At 34.5% G+C, this 17,723-nt stretch overlaps 1 protein-coding gene across 6 annotated transcripts in view; it reads left to right on the plus strand.

Annotated features, from left to right (window-relative positions):
* Nucleotides 1-17,723, plus strand: part of LOC147075221 (uncharacterized) — a 38,330-nt gene extending 20,607 nt beyond the window's left edge. For 4 of the 6 annotated variants that reach the window (XM_085942808.1, XM_085942809.1, XM_085942813.1 and 1 more), the window contains 9 exons: nt 635-777; nt 1,549-1,691; nt 2,534-2,605; nt 5,199-5,332; nt 6,120-6,176; nt 6,359-6,504; nt 6,765-6,941; nt 12,271-12,369; nt 13,246-13,516. In XM_085942808.1, coding sequence (XP_085798934.1) covers nt 635-777; nt 1,549-1,691; nt 2,534-2,605; nt 5,199-5,332; nt 6,120-6,176; nt 6,359-6,504; nt 6,765-6,941; nt 12,271-12,369; nt 13,246-13,385 — 1,111 coding nt within the window. In that variant the 3' untranslated portion in view covers nt 13,386-13,516. Of the gene's footprint in view, nt 1-634; nt 778-1,548; nt 1,692-2,533; nt 2,606-5,198; nt 5,333-6,119; nt 6,177-6,358; nt 6,505-6,764; nt 6,942-12,270; nt 12,370-13,245; nt 13,517-17,385 lie in introns of those variants that run through there. The other 2 variants (XM_085942811.1, XM_085942810.1) reach the window with 2 other exon arrangements.

The following is a 17,723-nucleotide window of genomic DNA, read 5'->3' on the forward strand; positions in this document are numbered from 1 at the left end:
CCTATTCTAACATATCACTTTACGTATTTTGTCGGTTATCTATGTAAAAAAGTTAACCGTCTGAACTGTCAAAAGGTGATATCTTTTAACAGCCCTTCACTTAGCTGTACTAACTTTGGGAACGAGACAATTTTACATATTGCGAACTGAGACGCAAGATCTGACTTTTTTGAACTAATTATTTTTGACTAATAAAATTGTAGGTTATGTTGATATATCTGACGTGTCAATACAAAATTCTTGTGTTCGGCTCATTACCGACTAGGTGACGCTGGTTCGGCTTCATCCGCTTGTGTTCAGTCCGAACTTAAAACTTGCACCTACCTACATACATTGTTGTTTTTATTTAATAAAACGCAATTTTTTATAGTACTTATTCCACTTTTAATTTAAAAGTGGAATAAGTACTATAAAAAATTGCGTTTTATTAAATAAAAACAACAATACAATGCAGTTCCACCATGAATTGACAGTTAACAAAATAAAAGATACCTACACCTACATACTATTCAAAACAAATTTTATTGAAAAATAGCCCAGAGCGGTTTTGGCGACTAAGCGACTCATTTCAAGTAAAAGATATAAAATTGACATTTAATATGTTTGTGTGAAACAAAATATTAATGCGGTGAAGGGATAAAAATGGTAGGAATGCGGGTGTGGGCGCGCCCTTCAGCTGCGCTCAATGTGGGACCGACTTCACTCCTGTCTGGAAGTGGGAGAAGCCGCCCGCCAGGAAGGGACAGTCTACCAACGCCACGTTCCACAATATCACTGGTAAGTATACGATGGATGAATTTATTATTGATTAAATTATTATTTAAACTATTCGAAAGAAGAAACAGTTTCTGTTTAAATACAATATGCGCCATCGTTTTAAAATGTGTGCCTTCTATCAATTCCAGTGATGAGAATATTTTTATTTTACTTGAGTATGTGTACTTGAGTACTTTACCATAAAAATAATGATATAAAACCGGAATAAGTTTAAATTTAGATATTAAAAAATAATTAAGATTTAAGAAATTTTATAAAATCATGTATTTTTTAAATGTTACGCCAGATCATTGACTAACGTACAACCTTCTTTATGTTATTTTAATGCTTCTAGGTATAACCTATAACATAAAGCCAGAGAATTGATGTTTATTTTGTGATGTATATTATTTATTACAGTGGTGAAAGGTGGATGTAGGCTGTTAAAATCCGAGAAAACTTTATCAGTCAAACGTATTTGTTTTCATTCAATATGTGGATAGTGTTTGTTAGTTTTTTCAATTAAACCCTGCCTAATCCAAGCCATAGTAGATAATAGTCAAAAAATATATTATAGATAGAAGAATACATAGTTTTTATCGATTGGGGTTTGGGTAGGCAGGGCTTAATGAATTTTAAAATACTAACCAACACTATCTGTAATAATATGTATTCTTAATTCAATGAAAACAAAAGTATGACTGACAAAGTTTAGTATGCGCTATTTATATCGAATCTTAACCGCCCCCTCGCCACCGATATGTTGTTACAGTGCTATATTTGTGTGTATAGGAAAAGAAGGCCGCGTCGTGTGTGAGCAGTGCGTGACGTCGAATGTGAAGAAGGCACTGAAAGCAGAGCACACTAACCGTCTCAAGACAGCCTTCGTCAAAGCCCTGCAACAAGAGCAGGAGATTGAGCAACGACTGGCGCAGGTAATGTCTAAAATTGAAAATGTTCATTTGTGCACCAATACTTCATAAAGTATATTGTGGGCTGGAAGATTGAAACACAGAATCAATATTTTTTTCCAGCTCTCTGATAGAACAATAATATTTAACTCGTCAGACCCCACACTGATCTACGTAACAGATATCTTTGTTATTCAGATGGTTCTGCGGAGCTGTCTGCGAAGATGACACGTGTAGAAGAAAGTGCAACTGTGAATTGTATGTGTTACACACTGATCTCTCTGTTGTTTCACATGTCAAAGTGGGGCGATTCTGTTGAGCAAGCCATGTCAATGATATAAGATATCACCTAAGACGCTCCCTTTTTAAAAGTTCAAAGGGTCAAGAAACCTATACTGAAATGATCGGATCCTGTAGAAAGTGAGACAGCATTCTTGAAGCCAAGGCCGATAGAGGGGAGTGAAGATGTTTTCTGAAGGCAGCTAAAACCCACATTAGTTAAATTTTAATGTAGGTGGTAGTTATATCAGTGGCTGCCTCCAGGATACCAGGATATTTCTACGTATCTGCCAGTTCTGTGCTGTGGTTCTCCAGTTTGATAGTGTCTCTATTAACACAGTCAAGCGACCTCAACTTGGTTCTTCCAATTTTCCTCTTCTCTCCGGGTTTGTCTGTTGTCAATAATATTTTTGAGAGCTGCATTTGCGACGCAACCTATCCACCAATGATAATAATAATGTTAAACTTTATCTGCCATTTAAAATTAATGCTCCCTTTTAAATACATTTCTTGTAAAATCTATAAACTTTATATCGTAGTGTAGTATATGTAGATGCAAATTGATTTATTATACTGATTGTATTCAGGTTTCTTCACCTTCTCCGACTCCCGCTGTTTCTGAACCTACTCCTCAAGTGACGATTAAACAAGCGACTCCGGTAATTTTTGCTTATTTTATTTTTGACAGAACTTTATTTTACGTTGGCAACATAGTGTTGCATTATTAACATGTTAGTAACATATTAGTAGTCATCTGCAGTGACACGTCAATTCTGTCTAGGCTCTAATAAATTCAATTAACCATACAAATACACAAAACTCTCCCTTAATGGACGGTCATTATGTGGAATTTCAGTATATTGAAAAAATTTTCTGCAAATTCGATATAAGAATTTGATTTACCGTTTTTTTTAATACGGAAATTATGCGCATGTCGACATAACAATGAATCAGATGCATATTTCGATTTATAGAATTTCAATTTACGAATTTCAGGAATGAAATTGTCCATTGAATGAGACTTTGCTATAATACTACATACAAACAATTTATAAAACTTTTATAATAATGTTATGTTTATTGCAGTGGCGAGGGGTGGAGTTAGGCTGTTAAAATCTGACATAAATAGTGCACCATAATAGTTTAGGTTTGATATGGTTGATCTGACAAAAATAGTGCACACTTTTTCAACCATACTTATTTTTTTTGCGTTGAATTAAGAATACATTTTACAGGTGGTGTTAGTTAGTTTTTTTTTTTTTAATTTATTAAGCCCTGCCTAAACCAATTCATAAAGAATATTTTTTTACCTACAAAATATCTAAAATTATGTATGATTTAATTGCATAATTTTAGATATCTACTTACTTAAGTATTTTATAGAATAGACAAATATTTTTTGATTATTATCTATTATGACTTATTTACGTAGGGTTTAATTGAATTTAAAAAACTAATCAACACTATCTGCAATTTGTAGCTGACTTCACTGAAAACAAATACATATGACCGACAAAGTTTAGTGTGCACTATTTATGTTGAATATTAACAGCCTACCTCCACCCTTCCCCAATGGTATATTGTATGTGAAGCAAAATTCTGATGTTTTTCACATTGAAATGTAAATTGCTGTTAAGGTTTATTCTTTTTCATTGCTTATAAAGCAGTTGAAGTTTTTATTGAAGATTTCGCAGGCGATTGACTGACCCTAACTAATTTAATATACATAATATAAATTACAGAATGAATTGAACGATATTCCTGCAAAGTTACGAACCTTCGTTTTCAGTCAATTATCATTCAGTAGACACCCGATTTAACAAATGATTATGTTATATGTTAACAAGATATAAATTTTGTAGATATAATTTTACTTAATGTTGTTATGATTGTTATGACGTGTTGGATATTGTTAATTTTGTCCCACGCAGCCTTTGGAAACAGTTCCTACGGGTCCGGGATTCATGCAGGTCAGAACTATTTCCTTTCAAGGATGGTTGTCAAAAAGAAATTAGCCATTTTTTTATTTGTAGCTTTAGAATGTATAAAATTATTGCCAAATGTTAAATACAAATTACTATACCTACGTATGATTTGTGTGTTGTTTTGTTGTTATGTTGAAATTAACGTGAAGTTCCTCGGTAGTAAGTGTAATTCACGAGATGGGAAAACAAGTTTAAAATTTCAATCTTAATTCAAAATTGTAAAATTGTAGTCAATTTTGAATTAAGTATATTAATTTTGAATTATCAAAGTTTTACTGTATTTGTTTGTGATAAACTATCGAGAACACATCACCATTTTTAGTATACCTACCTACCCAGTTAATATTTCATAGGAATCTTGTTTTTTGACAGTTTTATTGGCTTTAATTTATTCCAGTCATCCTCAACTGAAATATCTGTTGTCTTTGTGCTATTTGTGATGTTGAATTAGTGCAAAACAGATGTTGTCTATTAGAAGAGTTTGAATTATTTATTTACTACAATTATTTCAATAGTTTGGATAAACCAAATGAAAGAGCTTAGGAAATCTACGTACTTATTTTTAAATTACCAATTTTACACATATTCATCATTTATCAAGACCACAGATTGAATTGCTAGATACTTACAAGTGACATTATAATATTCTAAGACCGTGAAAGATTCAAACATGTAACTTATTTGTATGAAATCTCATTATTTTCACTATATTATTTAGGTATATTAATATTTTGGCTTGACTTGTTCTTTTTTTTGACCATGTCTGATCCTAATAGGATCATATGGGCCTCCACAGAGTGGAGGTTTGTATTAACAGATTTTTGTTTTTACGAAAAACGGATGTTGGCCACTTGCTGAACCTATTAGGTCCATACTCTGACTCCAAACACAAATTGAAAAATAATATGTGTATTTGCCAGACCCAGGATTCAAACATGGGACCCACGATATTAGAAGCCGACGTTTAAGCTGCTCGGCCATCGTGAGGCCGTTGCCAATATCAATATATTATATTCTCACTAATACTGGATCGTTTGAGAATGAGACCTCATTTACAGAATATTTAAAACAATTTTGTTGAATTTATAATTACATAATTAACTTTGAAGTCCATTCACTAAAGTTGGACACTGGAGCACGGCACTTACTTGCTAGTGTTATTACTGATAAACTTTAAGTTAAAATTTGACCATAGTATACAATATTTGATATAAATAGATTGTTTATGACAGTGTGTTAATATGAAATGTTGTGGCGATGATTGTAGCAACCTGCCAGGGCCCCGTCCACCAGCATGAGCTCGGCGTCTGCGGCTCAGGCCGACTCCCTCGTGGTGTCGAGACACGCGGCCAGACCCGCCCCTCTCAAGGCCACGCAGTCCCACCACCAGCCGCCGCCTAGGTTTGTGTACGGCATCATATCATTCAGATAGCATGCAAAAACCCTTTCCTTCACAACTTCCTTTTTATCGATTCCTAAATCAACAGCATTCTGTATCTCTAAAGAATATAACTATTGATAACATTGAAATGCAATTGACTACAGGAAGAGGTGTGTAATGTTTTTATTAGGGCTTTTAGCTGATTGCAATTTTAATCACAAGATTCCTAAAACATTACTTAAAAACTTTATGCTTTCACTCGAGAACGAAAACATTTTAATGAATATTTGTTCAAAAACTAAAATAACATGTGGATGAAAAATCAAGACTTGAGAAATTCTATAATATCATGTATTTTTACAGCCATACGTTTGTGTCGCCGGATCATTTTACGACTAATGTACAACTTAAAGTTCATTTATTTAACATTCATACATTGTACTAGATGTTATGAAAATGTTATTGAAATCTTCCTTTGTGTAGTCCTCTGCGATGACACTGATTTTTAGTAAAACGGTCCAAATGATGCCCCAAACATTTATCTACATACCAGACAAAAATTTAATCTTGACAGCAGATGGCAGTAAAAGTATTAGACTGGAATTCTTGAACTTGCATGTTGTGTTTATTTGCTGTTATCTCAACATGAAGATTTCAGGGAGGGCTTAATGATACAGCTATAAATGCAGTACATTCCAAAATTCCTTTTCTCCTGGTGTTTTATTGATAGCGGTCTGAAATCTGTGAAAGTATTGTATGCCACATTTTGCAGAGCTATTATTTAAAAATTTGTTTTTATAATTACAGACATAGCTCTCGGCAACATGATAGTCACGATCATCGAGGATCACAACATGACATTAGGTAAGTCAATCAATCAATTAAATCATCGGCTCTACAACCCACTTTGTGGCTTGTCTGCCTCCAGGAAATAATTTTTTTATATACCCTAATTGAAATGTCATGTGATATATTATTATGAATTACGGTACTTGTTCGAATTCATAATACATATGTGTATTAATTTTATTTTTGAATCTGTTTAGGATGACGAATGGACGGAATCACTCTGGTAGCGGAGTGCATATATCGTCGTCTCCCTCTGACAGGGAAACGGCTGTCTCACTCAGTTCTCGGGCCGAATCTCAACAGCAACAATTGTCTAATATGACCAGGGAGAGAGGAAACAAAGGTAACTGACATTTTTTGTATATCTGTCTCTAAGTGTAGGTAGATTGTCGGTCTGTAATACTGTGTATCACAATATGATACAGAAGCGTAGGCCAGGTTCAAGTGATGATCTTCAGTATATTATCCGATTCTGGTTTCAGATATCCTTGCTATTATTTGCAAGGTCCAAGGGCGCATCTCTTTGTGATAAAAGACATTCTCTTATGACTGTAAACAGAATGAAACAACTTGAGATTGACTGTTTTTGAATGTAAATTGCAGGGCATAGTTCAGGCAGTAGTAGCAAGAACCGCGAGTCGAGTTCCTCCAGCCAGCAGCAGCAACAACAGCAGCAACAACAACAGCAGCAGCAGCAGCTGATGGCGCAGTTGGCGGCGGGCGGCTTCGACCATCACAGCGCCGCCACCATGCAGGCCCTACAGCACCAACTCTTCAGAGGTCAATTCACATTGCTTACAAACTTACTTATTTTTACACATCCTGCTTCAATGTTGCCATCTGTTGCATCTATCATAAGACACAATCCATGTGTGTCACTTATCATATCAGTTGTCTCGAAAATTTTGCAGTGGAGATAACCTTGTCAGTGTAAACCAACAGGTGACTTGTACTTTACCACGCTGTCTTCACCCGTTAGGATGCCCCACATTTTTAGGGTCGTATTGCATCTTAGGATATGGAAGGAACCTTGCCAATGAAGTGAGTCTAAATTGCAATCACTCAATTGGAAAGCGCAGAATAACTGTCGGCCAATACTTTCACCACCGTAATATTAACACTAGCGACCTACTTGAAATATGATTTTATAATGGCGTGTGAGTTTCCATCATCGGCAATCTGTCGGTGATTGCCGATTGGAAACATTAATTTTAAGGTAACATCACATTCCATTATAAACCTTATTTTTTTAATATACTCAACATTGATTTTTTTTATTATTAGACATTTTAGCATTCAATTAGAAAGACTGGACCTTGAGATAGTATTATGCTAAATAATCACAAAGTCAATTAAAGGTACTAACCAAAAGAAAGTGTTAGTGAACATGTTTTAATACGCCTAATGCGCATGTGTGTCCACAAAATAATAAATAAAAAAAGTGTAATAACCATAGATATCACATAATATCTCGTCACTGTTCTGGCAGAAGACACTAATTCGAAAAAATGACATATTGAGTTAGTTGTACCAAAATGTTCCTTATTTCAAACTCTACTGTCTGGAAAAACACACTAATTTTTATAAAATATACATTTACTTAAAAACAGTTTTGTGCAAACGCACTAAATGAAAAATTTCGAAATGTTGCCTGGAAATAACAACTAATTGAGTTAGTGTTTTCTGCCAGAACAATTTTTGCTTTTTACCTTATACCGGCAAACGACTCTATGGTCTCTAAAACAAGTATGATCTGAGAGATTGACAGAGCCTGATTAGCAATTATAAATATTGTTTTTAATCATCACCGTCCTTTTATTTATTCATTTATTGTTTTATAATCAAAATCGACAACAAGCCACTGATGTATAAAATACATTAAAAAAATTATTTACATGTAGTCCAGGTGCGTTACCTAACAACCCATATACATAATCAGAGAGACATACTTTCTTCTGTGATTGTCTACTTGAGATGATAGTATACACGAAAAGTCATGGTACCAGGTCGGGAAGTGGTCGTGACTCCCAATCCTCACCTCCGTAACTTGGTACTTGATGAGAATCCCGCGCGTACACCGGATTCGTCGGAATCATATAAAGTTTGTTTTGCAATCTGACTAACTGAGACGACAGTATACACGAAAAGATATAGCACCATGCCAAGGAGTCGACGTGGCTCTCACTTCTCACATCCTCGATGGGCACCGCGAGCGCGCCTCTGATTCACCTACACAATATGATATACCTACACGGTCTATTTTGTAATTCGTCTACCTAAGACGATAGCAAGTAATACACGAAAAGTCACGGTAGCAGCATCGGAAGTAGTCGTGAATCCAACTCCTCACTACTTAACTTGGAACTACAATTACACTGTGTGAGCATCTTAGTTTCGTATGTATATGAGAGACGCAGTATGACTTTTGTATATTATTTAACGCTGGCCATTGTTTTCAAGAATATAGGCATGGTGCCATTGTATCCAGCCAGTGTATTGGTTACTTTGGTGTTAGCATCATTCTTCTTCTTCATAGTAGGAACCTCATGGCCCTAGGTCGTGACTCGTATGGGCTCCACCCCTCTGTATACCCAACTTCATGTTCGAATTAACTACGAATTCAATATGTGCTTCTACTAACAAAGCTCACGTGACTCTTCTAACATTTTTTTTTCAATTTATTTATTTTTTAACGTATTGTGGACATCACAAATTATAAGTTTAAGACGTTCACAACATGACATTTAGAAACAAAGATATATAAATATAACAGTATTACATAAAAAAAGAGATAGATCAGTAGATAAATTTGATAGGTACAAAGAAGTACACCGGATGAGTTAAGCAGACCCTATTTTAAGAATTTATAAAACAGCGTCCATCTAACCTCATTCTCACGTAGGTGGAATATATTGTTAAATGATAACATCTAACCACCATTCAACACTGTTATCCAAGCTATGTGGAGAACAGGCACCGCTAGCTCAGGGTACTGGGTTTCCACACTATCTCTCTGATGAATTCCAATCCTGTTACGGAAAGGACCATCGAAATCAATTGGTATTCGATGGATAATGTCTACCATACCGCTGCAGCGGTTAATTGCGAGCACTGAAAACTTGACTCTATTGGACGCCAAAGCCTTTTCTATGAAAGAAAAGAACATAAAAGAACATAATATTACGGGATACAATTAAATTAAATGAAACACCGTGATAATTTTAACCTCACTGTATTTAAAATAAATGCAATTAAAAGTCAATGATACATAAATGGCGACATGACGCCATAGAAAAATCACCACCGTTCACAAACGACGAGGTTATAATACATAAATATTTACGTTATACAAAAGACACCATATCAGCGTCTGCTAACTGAAATTCTAACACAATAAGTTCTCAGCAACTAACTTAAACTTAAACCAAAATATCCACATGTGAGTGAGGTTATAATTAAAGCAAAGACTTAAAATTAATTAATACTAAAAAATGAAATGTATTTACAGCCGCATAGCGATTCCGCTATGCGGGATGTGCTCCTCCCACGTCCACTCGTGTCAAGGGTCAACCAGAAAAGACGGAAATCCAAACAAAATTCGATCGCCTGACATCGATCCCCCCACCACTCAAACAACCCGGAAGCTTGAAGTGCCAATCGCAGGATTTTTGTGTTGCCCGCGAGAGAAAAACCTCTCCACTAATTACAATGGTTAATTAGCCCGTTGGTGACGTCTGCAACGTCACAATATCAACACCCGAAGCAATTTCATTGAACATAGTTATCGCCCTCCCAATTGCCATTACCAGTGGCAGGTTGGTTCTGCACCTTGGGAGAATAAACAACTGATGGTCTCTATTTCTAAGATAGTTATCAGGGACATACAGGTCAACACTACCCAGAATGGCAGAGAACATGAAAGACGCAATTGTTTCATTTGTGATATATCTACCCGAGGCAATAGGAAACCAGGGAAGTCATGTTTCTAGTCGTAGAAGTGGTCATGCCTTTCACGAATCACCACCTAACTTGACTACATACACATGGTTAATTTTCTATTAAGCCACTGCTGAAACAGTTTTTCGTAATAATTACGAGAGATACAATTTATTTTATGATTTGTCTGCAAGAGCCATATGTAGTAACTCAATTGATATTTTCTGGGACAACAAGGTGTCTGTAGGTGGATGTATATTTGATGAAATTGTTCGCAAAGTGAAGCTGGGCTGAAAAACTTTTGACCGTCTGAATAATGTCTTCAAAAATTACACGTGCCTTAAGCGCAAAATGTTATACCAGTGTGTGCTTCCCGTAATCACAAGTGCGTGTGAAACATGGTCCCTAAGTTAAAGAGAGACCCAGAAACTTAAAGTAGCACAGCGTGGTATAGAGAGGTGCATGCTGGGCATAACGCGAAATGACAAAAACGGAATGATTGTATAAGAAAACAGACAAGGGTTTGTGATGTAATAGTGTTTTCTAAAAACCACAAATGGAAATGGGCTGGATACATAGCTCGAAAAAGGGACAACCGATGGACAATTGTAGTCATCCAGTGGTACCCAAGAGGTACAAAACGTCCGCAAAATAGACCTAGAGGCCGCTAGATCGATGAAATGGTTAAGTATTGCGGAATTACGTGGCAACGCAATTTACAGGACCGAGAGAAGTGGAATCAGCTTGGAGAGGGCTTTTCATCCAGCAGTGCATTGATTCAGACTGATGATGATGACTCTAACGATGCTACTTTTCCACCAATGATAGTTACTCTGAAATTCCCTCTATTAATATGTCTTCTACTTGTCATTATTTACACATGTACCTACTTATAATCTCTACGCTCGATAAGAATATACTATGCAGTATGTATCTATCTCATTTTTTTGTATAAAAATACCTAGATAATTTTTCGTACTAAAATTTTACCCTAAAACTATGACAATGGCTTTAGATTATTCTGGATTTTTCTCCTGGCAGAAAACACTAAATAACACTTAGTGTAATCAGTACCGCTGAAAAAGACAAAATGTGTTCTGGCAAAAAACACTAATTCGTTTTTTTATACACAAATAAGAAAATAAACATAAAAAAAACAAAATTTTACTTTATTTTTTACTTTAACCTTCTAAATAAATAAACAATCTTTATTTTAAAGTCATCCTTTTTACGATTACTTAATAAACTCACATGATAGACCATTTTAAACATTTTAAAAACTTCAAAGTCAAATTACTCGAAACTAGTATTCTCCAGTTAGTGTGTTCTGCCAGAACAGAGACGATCTGTAAACCAGCTAACCCCACTTTTGACCAAAAGTGAGATTTTGATAGCATTTTGTTATAAAGTATATTTTCTATGCTCACACAAAATTTCAAACTCCTAAACCTATAAATAAATGCGTTATCGTTATTCACACAACCAACCAACTGCAGGTGGCAAATTCCCAATATTATAAATGGAACAACTCCGCTCTTTATATATAAAAGGGAAGCTAAAATAGTAAAAAATAATAATTCATAGTGCAGCTTATTTATAAAAAAAATCACAAGTGTATTTTTGGAATTGTTAAATTCCGCTCGATAGTTAAATAATTAAGTTTTTTCTATTTTCTTAACAATTTGCCGAAACAGAGTTAGCTGGTTTGCAGATTAAGCAGTCGATATGAAAATTTTAGAATGGAAACATTTAAAATAATCCATAATTTATAATATAAACATTGAATGTTTATTCATAGGATGATGACTTAAAAATAGGACATAATACTGATATAAATAACATTTATACAGCATCTACTGATCGCTTAGGTTAAGAGGATTACTTAACTCCAAAAGATACCCAAAATTGTTCATTTTTACAGTATTTGATTTCTTAACAATAGGCATCACTTTATAACTGATTATAATCTCTATTTTCACAAAAACATCGCTTGGTCTACAAATGCTTAACACACACACCTATAATTGTTACTAGTTTAACAATCCTTCTTACCAAATTAATTTGCCGTTGAAACTATCAAAATTATGGATCACCATTTTTTTTTATGAAATTGTTCATGTTGTTTTTGTATTGCTAATTTAATAATTGTTTTGTTTGTTATTACATTTTGCAGGTCTTGCGGGGGCCGGAGGAGTGAACCCTGCAGCTCTTATGCAATTCTCTCCGTTACTTTACCCGTATCAGCTTGCCATGGCCCAGGCAGCCGGTCTAAGTAAGTATATAACGTATTTTATTGTATCTCTAGGGGCCAGATGCAGTCGTACTTAAAGACTTAAGGCTTATGGTCAAATGCAGAGTTGTCGACGTTATGTTATCCTTAACTAAGACATTCTACTAAGATTGATAATAACTTTATTTGTTTTTCTCACTTGCACTGTGTGGCCAATTTTGAACAGAATAATAATAATTCAAGTGACAGCTGTCAAAATAGTCCATTATATTGTACTCAGATAAAAGAGTATTTACTTTATTCGTTTTCAAACACGTTCTGTCCATTTCTAAATGTTGGTCGTCAACGGACAATACTTATTTGTAAATATTGAATGATCAGCGTGAGCGTGTTTGACATAATGTTGAAATTATTGTGCTCAAATGTAAGGGTCACTCTATCTGCGGTATATGCTTTTATTCATTTAAATCGCTTATAATACTATTAAATAATTTGGAAGGTGTTTTAACTATGAAGTTATTATTATACAATTTATATTTTGTAGTTTTCATAATTTTGCTATTATATGTAAATTTAAAATTATTTAATAATGTTATGGATAATAGTTATTTTAAAGATGGTTGCACTTCCTCAAGAAAAACCTTCTATGAGATGGAGTCCTTACGTATTTGCAGATTAATTTGTAATTATCTTCACATTAATTGTACTCGGTTAGGTTTGTTTGTCAGTCAATTAAAAGTAGTATTTTTTATAACAATGAACCATTAGAATAATTATTAAAATGAAGTAATTAACCAAAGTGAGAATATTTTATTTGCATTTTATTTTCAATGTCAACGATTCAACCGATTCCGTCTTTATTGATTGATTTTTAATCGATGCATTTTATCTCTACATAACACCTTTCTTTTTTCCCAGCATCTGCGGCCAAAGGCGGAGTATCCATGTCGGACCTGCAGAGAGCGGCTGACATTCAGAGGCAGTACCTCCTGGACCTCCTGCCGCAGGGCGCCATGCCTCCGCACTCCCAAGGAAGGTCTCCGTGGAACAACAATTAATCTTCATCGACAAGTTATTTTATCATTAAACTCGTAGATTTTCTACTGTGATCAATCGCCGCTAGATCATCAATGGGAAAATTTACCATCTTTCACTCGAGGTGTTCTTCTTATTTTGCTCCCATCATCATCATCCCATCTGTCACTCAACTGTACTGAGACACACATTAAAATAGCATGTGAAGTAACGTAATCAGTTTAATATCTCACAACTCAGAACCATTTGTCGATTTGAAGTTTTAGTTGTGGAAGACATAATATTGACATGTTTTAATTAAAATATAAACAACAATATTTATTCCACATAATTAATCAGGACCAGTTTCGTCTGTTTCAACGTTCTCATATCGACCCTTAATCGGCAGAACAACGTAAGCGACAATTCATAAATTTTAGAGGAGAAGGTTTTTTTTAAATTATTTCCGTAATTAGTTCCAAAAATGAATTCTGTTAATGTGGTTAATAATAATTGGTTACTGCCTATACGGAAATTATAAAACGATTGCATTAGTGCTTTTAGTTTTCGAGATAGTGGCCGTAACGCTGTTTTGCTTATGTCTATGACACGATATTTTTTCCAGGCATGTCGCTTACGCTATTTGGCGTAGTCGTTTTTATTTATAAATTTCATGCTAATTATCATCACAGGGCATTACTAATTAAGTATTAAAATAAATAACATAAGCACTCATTTATTTTACGAAAGGGGACGTTGTTAAATAAATTAAAAATACTTTTTAAATTAATATTTTTGCTTGTAGATACTTAATCACATATAGGTAAAATAAAAATAAATGAGGTTTCACTTATATTATTAATATTATCAGGTATTGCTATTTTTCGAAATGAAATAGGTACGTATCTACTCGTACATAACTAAATATGGGGACCTACTAATTACGATAAAATAAAATTGTAATCAACTATTCAGTTTTACAAAAAAAATATTGTCCCACATTTTTTAAGCAGTAATCGCTGTATTATCCTCATTCACATCTTCCTGATCGGATTCCGGTAAAGTATCTTCCACTGATAATCCATGTGGCAGTTTCATAAACTCATGCGTCATCTCTGAGGGATATTAGATTTAACACAGACTTTTAAGATCGTTATACTCGATCTCCGATATTGGTGATTTAGCACTATACAGCAAGGGTGGCTGCGCTTAAAGCATCACAGCACTTGATCGGGATCTGATGTCATTTTCTAGGTCTAACAGTTTAGTCCTACTGTCACCAGAGTAGGTACAATATTTGGTAAGTTTTTTAAATTATGCCTTTCGTAATTCACCAAATTTAATTTTGAACTTTGAAGGAATGCAAGTAGCAGCGAAAGATTTCCAGTCACGGAATTCTGCATATGACATGATGACCTAGCGTTGGAAATGATGGTGGGTCATTCTGATAGTGCCCAAACTACTCTGAATATAAATGACTCAATTGTCGCATGAATGGAATCGACCGGCATCGTAGTACGACCAGTGGGTCTATTCTATACTTATCGACCGCTAAAGTGATAGATATTATCAAACTTAGGGTAGGTTTATATAAAAGTATTAGTACTTATTCCAACAATTACAATCAACGTATTGTAATTGTTACAATAAGTGCTAATTCTATAATACAAACCTACCCTAAGTTTGATAATATTTATCACTTTATCACTTTAGCGGTCGATAAATACAGAATAGACCCACTGGTAATAGAAAATGTATTTCTATCAATTGAATGAAAGTTGAATTTTTCACAAAATAAGATAGCATACCCAGTGTTGCCCGGTTCTTATTCTGACCAATCACAGTATAATAATTCCTTGATTTTTTCCCGCTTTGTCAGTTCTGTCCAAAGATTTGTGCATGATTGCTGAGATCTCATTACTGCCACGTTTACCATCAGTTTCACCCCATAAAAAGCAGTATCCATTATTTGTTCCACTTTCGTAGATACTTTCATTATAGTATGCGTATTTCAACTAGGGAGTGTTTAGCACCTTCTCGAGGTCAAAACTTGCGCACAAAATGTCATTGTGATTTTTACTTTTGGCCAGATCATTAAAGAACATCTCCTTGCATTTATCCTTTACGGTAAGGGGACATTTGTAAGTATCCGTTTCAATTAGCCGAAGTCTCTCGTCACCAGACATATTTGTTACTTTCCCGCAAAAAGAACACTATTATCTTTTTTGGTAGATGAAAACCCAAGTGGAACTTACTGTCTATTAAATACGTTTCTGAAAACATTCCGAATCACGACATTAGTGGATTCATTCAAAGAATCCAAATTTTCAGTATAAATTTTATATACATTTTTAACATTTCGAAAATCTACAGGAAGATACTATTCTTCGTAGATTATTCCGACAGTAGTGAGATGGAATGGCGGGTAATTATTGTTTAATAGACTCTATTACCAGGTTTATTTTATCTCAGCCAGTTTTACTGGACGGCGCGAACTTTGCTCCCAAATCGGTTTTCGCACGAACCGAATAAACCGTACCGTAGCTTACACTATCAAATAACGTCGGTTACGTTGTTTTGCTCTACTTTATAATGCGATACAAGTTAAAACGCTAAAAGGCACAGACCCTAAAAAAATGTCACACGATTGAGATCGGGCTCTAATATTTTTGTCACTTATGCGCTAGGTGATATTGAACAGTTCTCCATTTAAAACGCAATTTACCAAAAAGTGTCGCTTACGTTGTTTTGCCGATTAAGGGTCGATATTATCTATTTGTACTAACAATTTAAAGATAAAAATTATTTACTGAACACTGATCAAATTCTAAATTCTAAAAGAATATTCTGTTAAAAAATAATTCAATTAAATTTACATAGCCTTGAAAAATACATTACTGTAATAGTAGGTATTTCATTCAGGCTATCTAAAATAAATGTCCATAACATCCTATTTAAGCGGATGACAGTTGATCCTGATTGTTATTAAAATATGTGGAATAAGTATTGTGTGTACATATTGTGTTTTGTTTTAATTAGTACAATGTCTTTCCACCAAGAATTGGCAGTTAACACCATAGAAATGACAGTTACACGTAAAACATTTCACCGTGGCACAGTTCGCCGTGAGCCTTATCGGAAAGAGATGACCATATATTATACGGTTTCCAATTTTTTTTTTTTTTTTCGACCATGTCCGATCCTGATAGGATCATATGGGCCTCCACAGAGTGGAGGTTTGTATTGACAGATTTTTGTTTTTTTACGAGAAATGGATGTCAGCCACTTGCTCAACCTATTAGGTCCATACCCTGACAAACACAAATTGAAAAAACAATATGTGTACTTGCCAGACCCAGGATTCGAACCTGGGACCCACGGCTTTATAGTCCAACGCTTATGAACATTAATTCAATTTTCAGAGCTGTGTTTGGCAAAATTCATTAATTCAAGAATTAAAACCTAACCTAACCTAACAAATAATCCAGTATATCGGCTATTTTCAAAATTGTTTGCTGCTGGCTTCTTGTAAAGTGTAAACCGACAAGAACCGTGTTTTATTTAGTCATGAATTTCATGTCAGTACTTTACGACCCAAAGAGGTTGGACGGTTTTTTAATATATGGCCATATATTTTTGATACAACATTTCACAGTGAAGTGTGATACGGCGAACTGCATACGTACAAGTTTCCGGGTACAAAAAATGACGTAAATGATATTGATGATGTAAAAATGATTTCCGGGGTGGTAAAAATTAGTAGTTATTTGAACGATTGACTAATCGGGTTAAAATGACAAGATTATTGAATTGATGGGTTTCGTAAAGATTTCAAGTCACGTGCAAAGTGGCTACTGTGTATTGCGAACCGTCCAGTTCATTTTGAAGACGGACTGACACGAACAATTCCAATGTGATCGACATCTTCTTATAGTGACAGTTATGGTTTCAATCCGGGAATTAATTCTTGGTATCGTAATAATAATATAAGAGATTATCTTTGATGATGTCATGCAAAGCATTTTTTGAATTGATTGGTCACAGTAGAAAGTAAATATGTCTACTAAAAATCTATTGGCAGTTCTTGTATTGGGCCGGCATTTAATTAATAGAGATTTCATTACTATGGTGAGAATCAAATTCTTTTTTTTTTTTACTATAGCTCTATTTAAATAATAAAGAATAATTACATAATGTCCATTTTACTTTGAAATTTAACACCATCTGTTGATGAGGTTTTGTCTATGAAACAAATCTGAGGATAAAGAACTGAACTATTCAAAGATAAAAAGTGAAGGAAATACGTAATAAATTTAATAAACTGTGGTGTCTTAAATTAAACTCGCTTAGAGAATGTCGAAACTTGATGAGAGAATTCATTT

The sequence above is a fragment of the Rhyacophila brunnea genome, unplaced genomic scaffold (assembly GCF_057557595.1).
Source record: "Rhyacophila brunnea isolate RB1 unplaced genomic scaffold, BYU_Rbru_1.0 scaffold_15, whole genome shotgun sequence".
NCBI classification, from domain to species: Eukaryota; Metazoa; Arthropoda; class Insecta; order Trichoptera; family Rhyacophilidae; genus Rhyacophila; species Rhyacophila brunnea.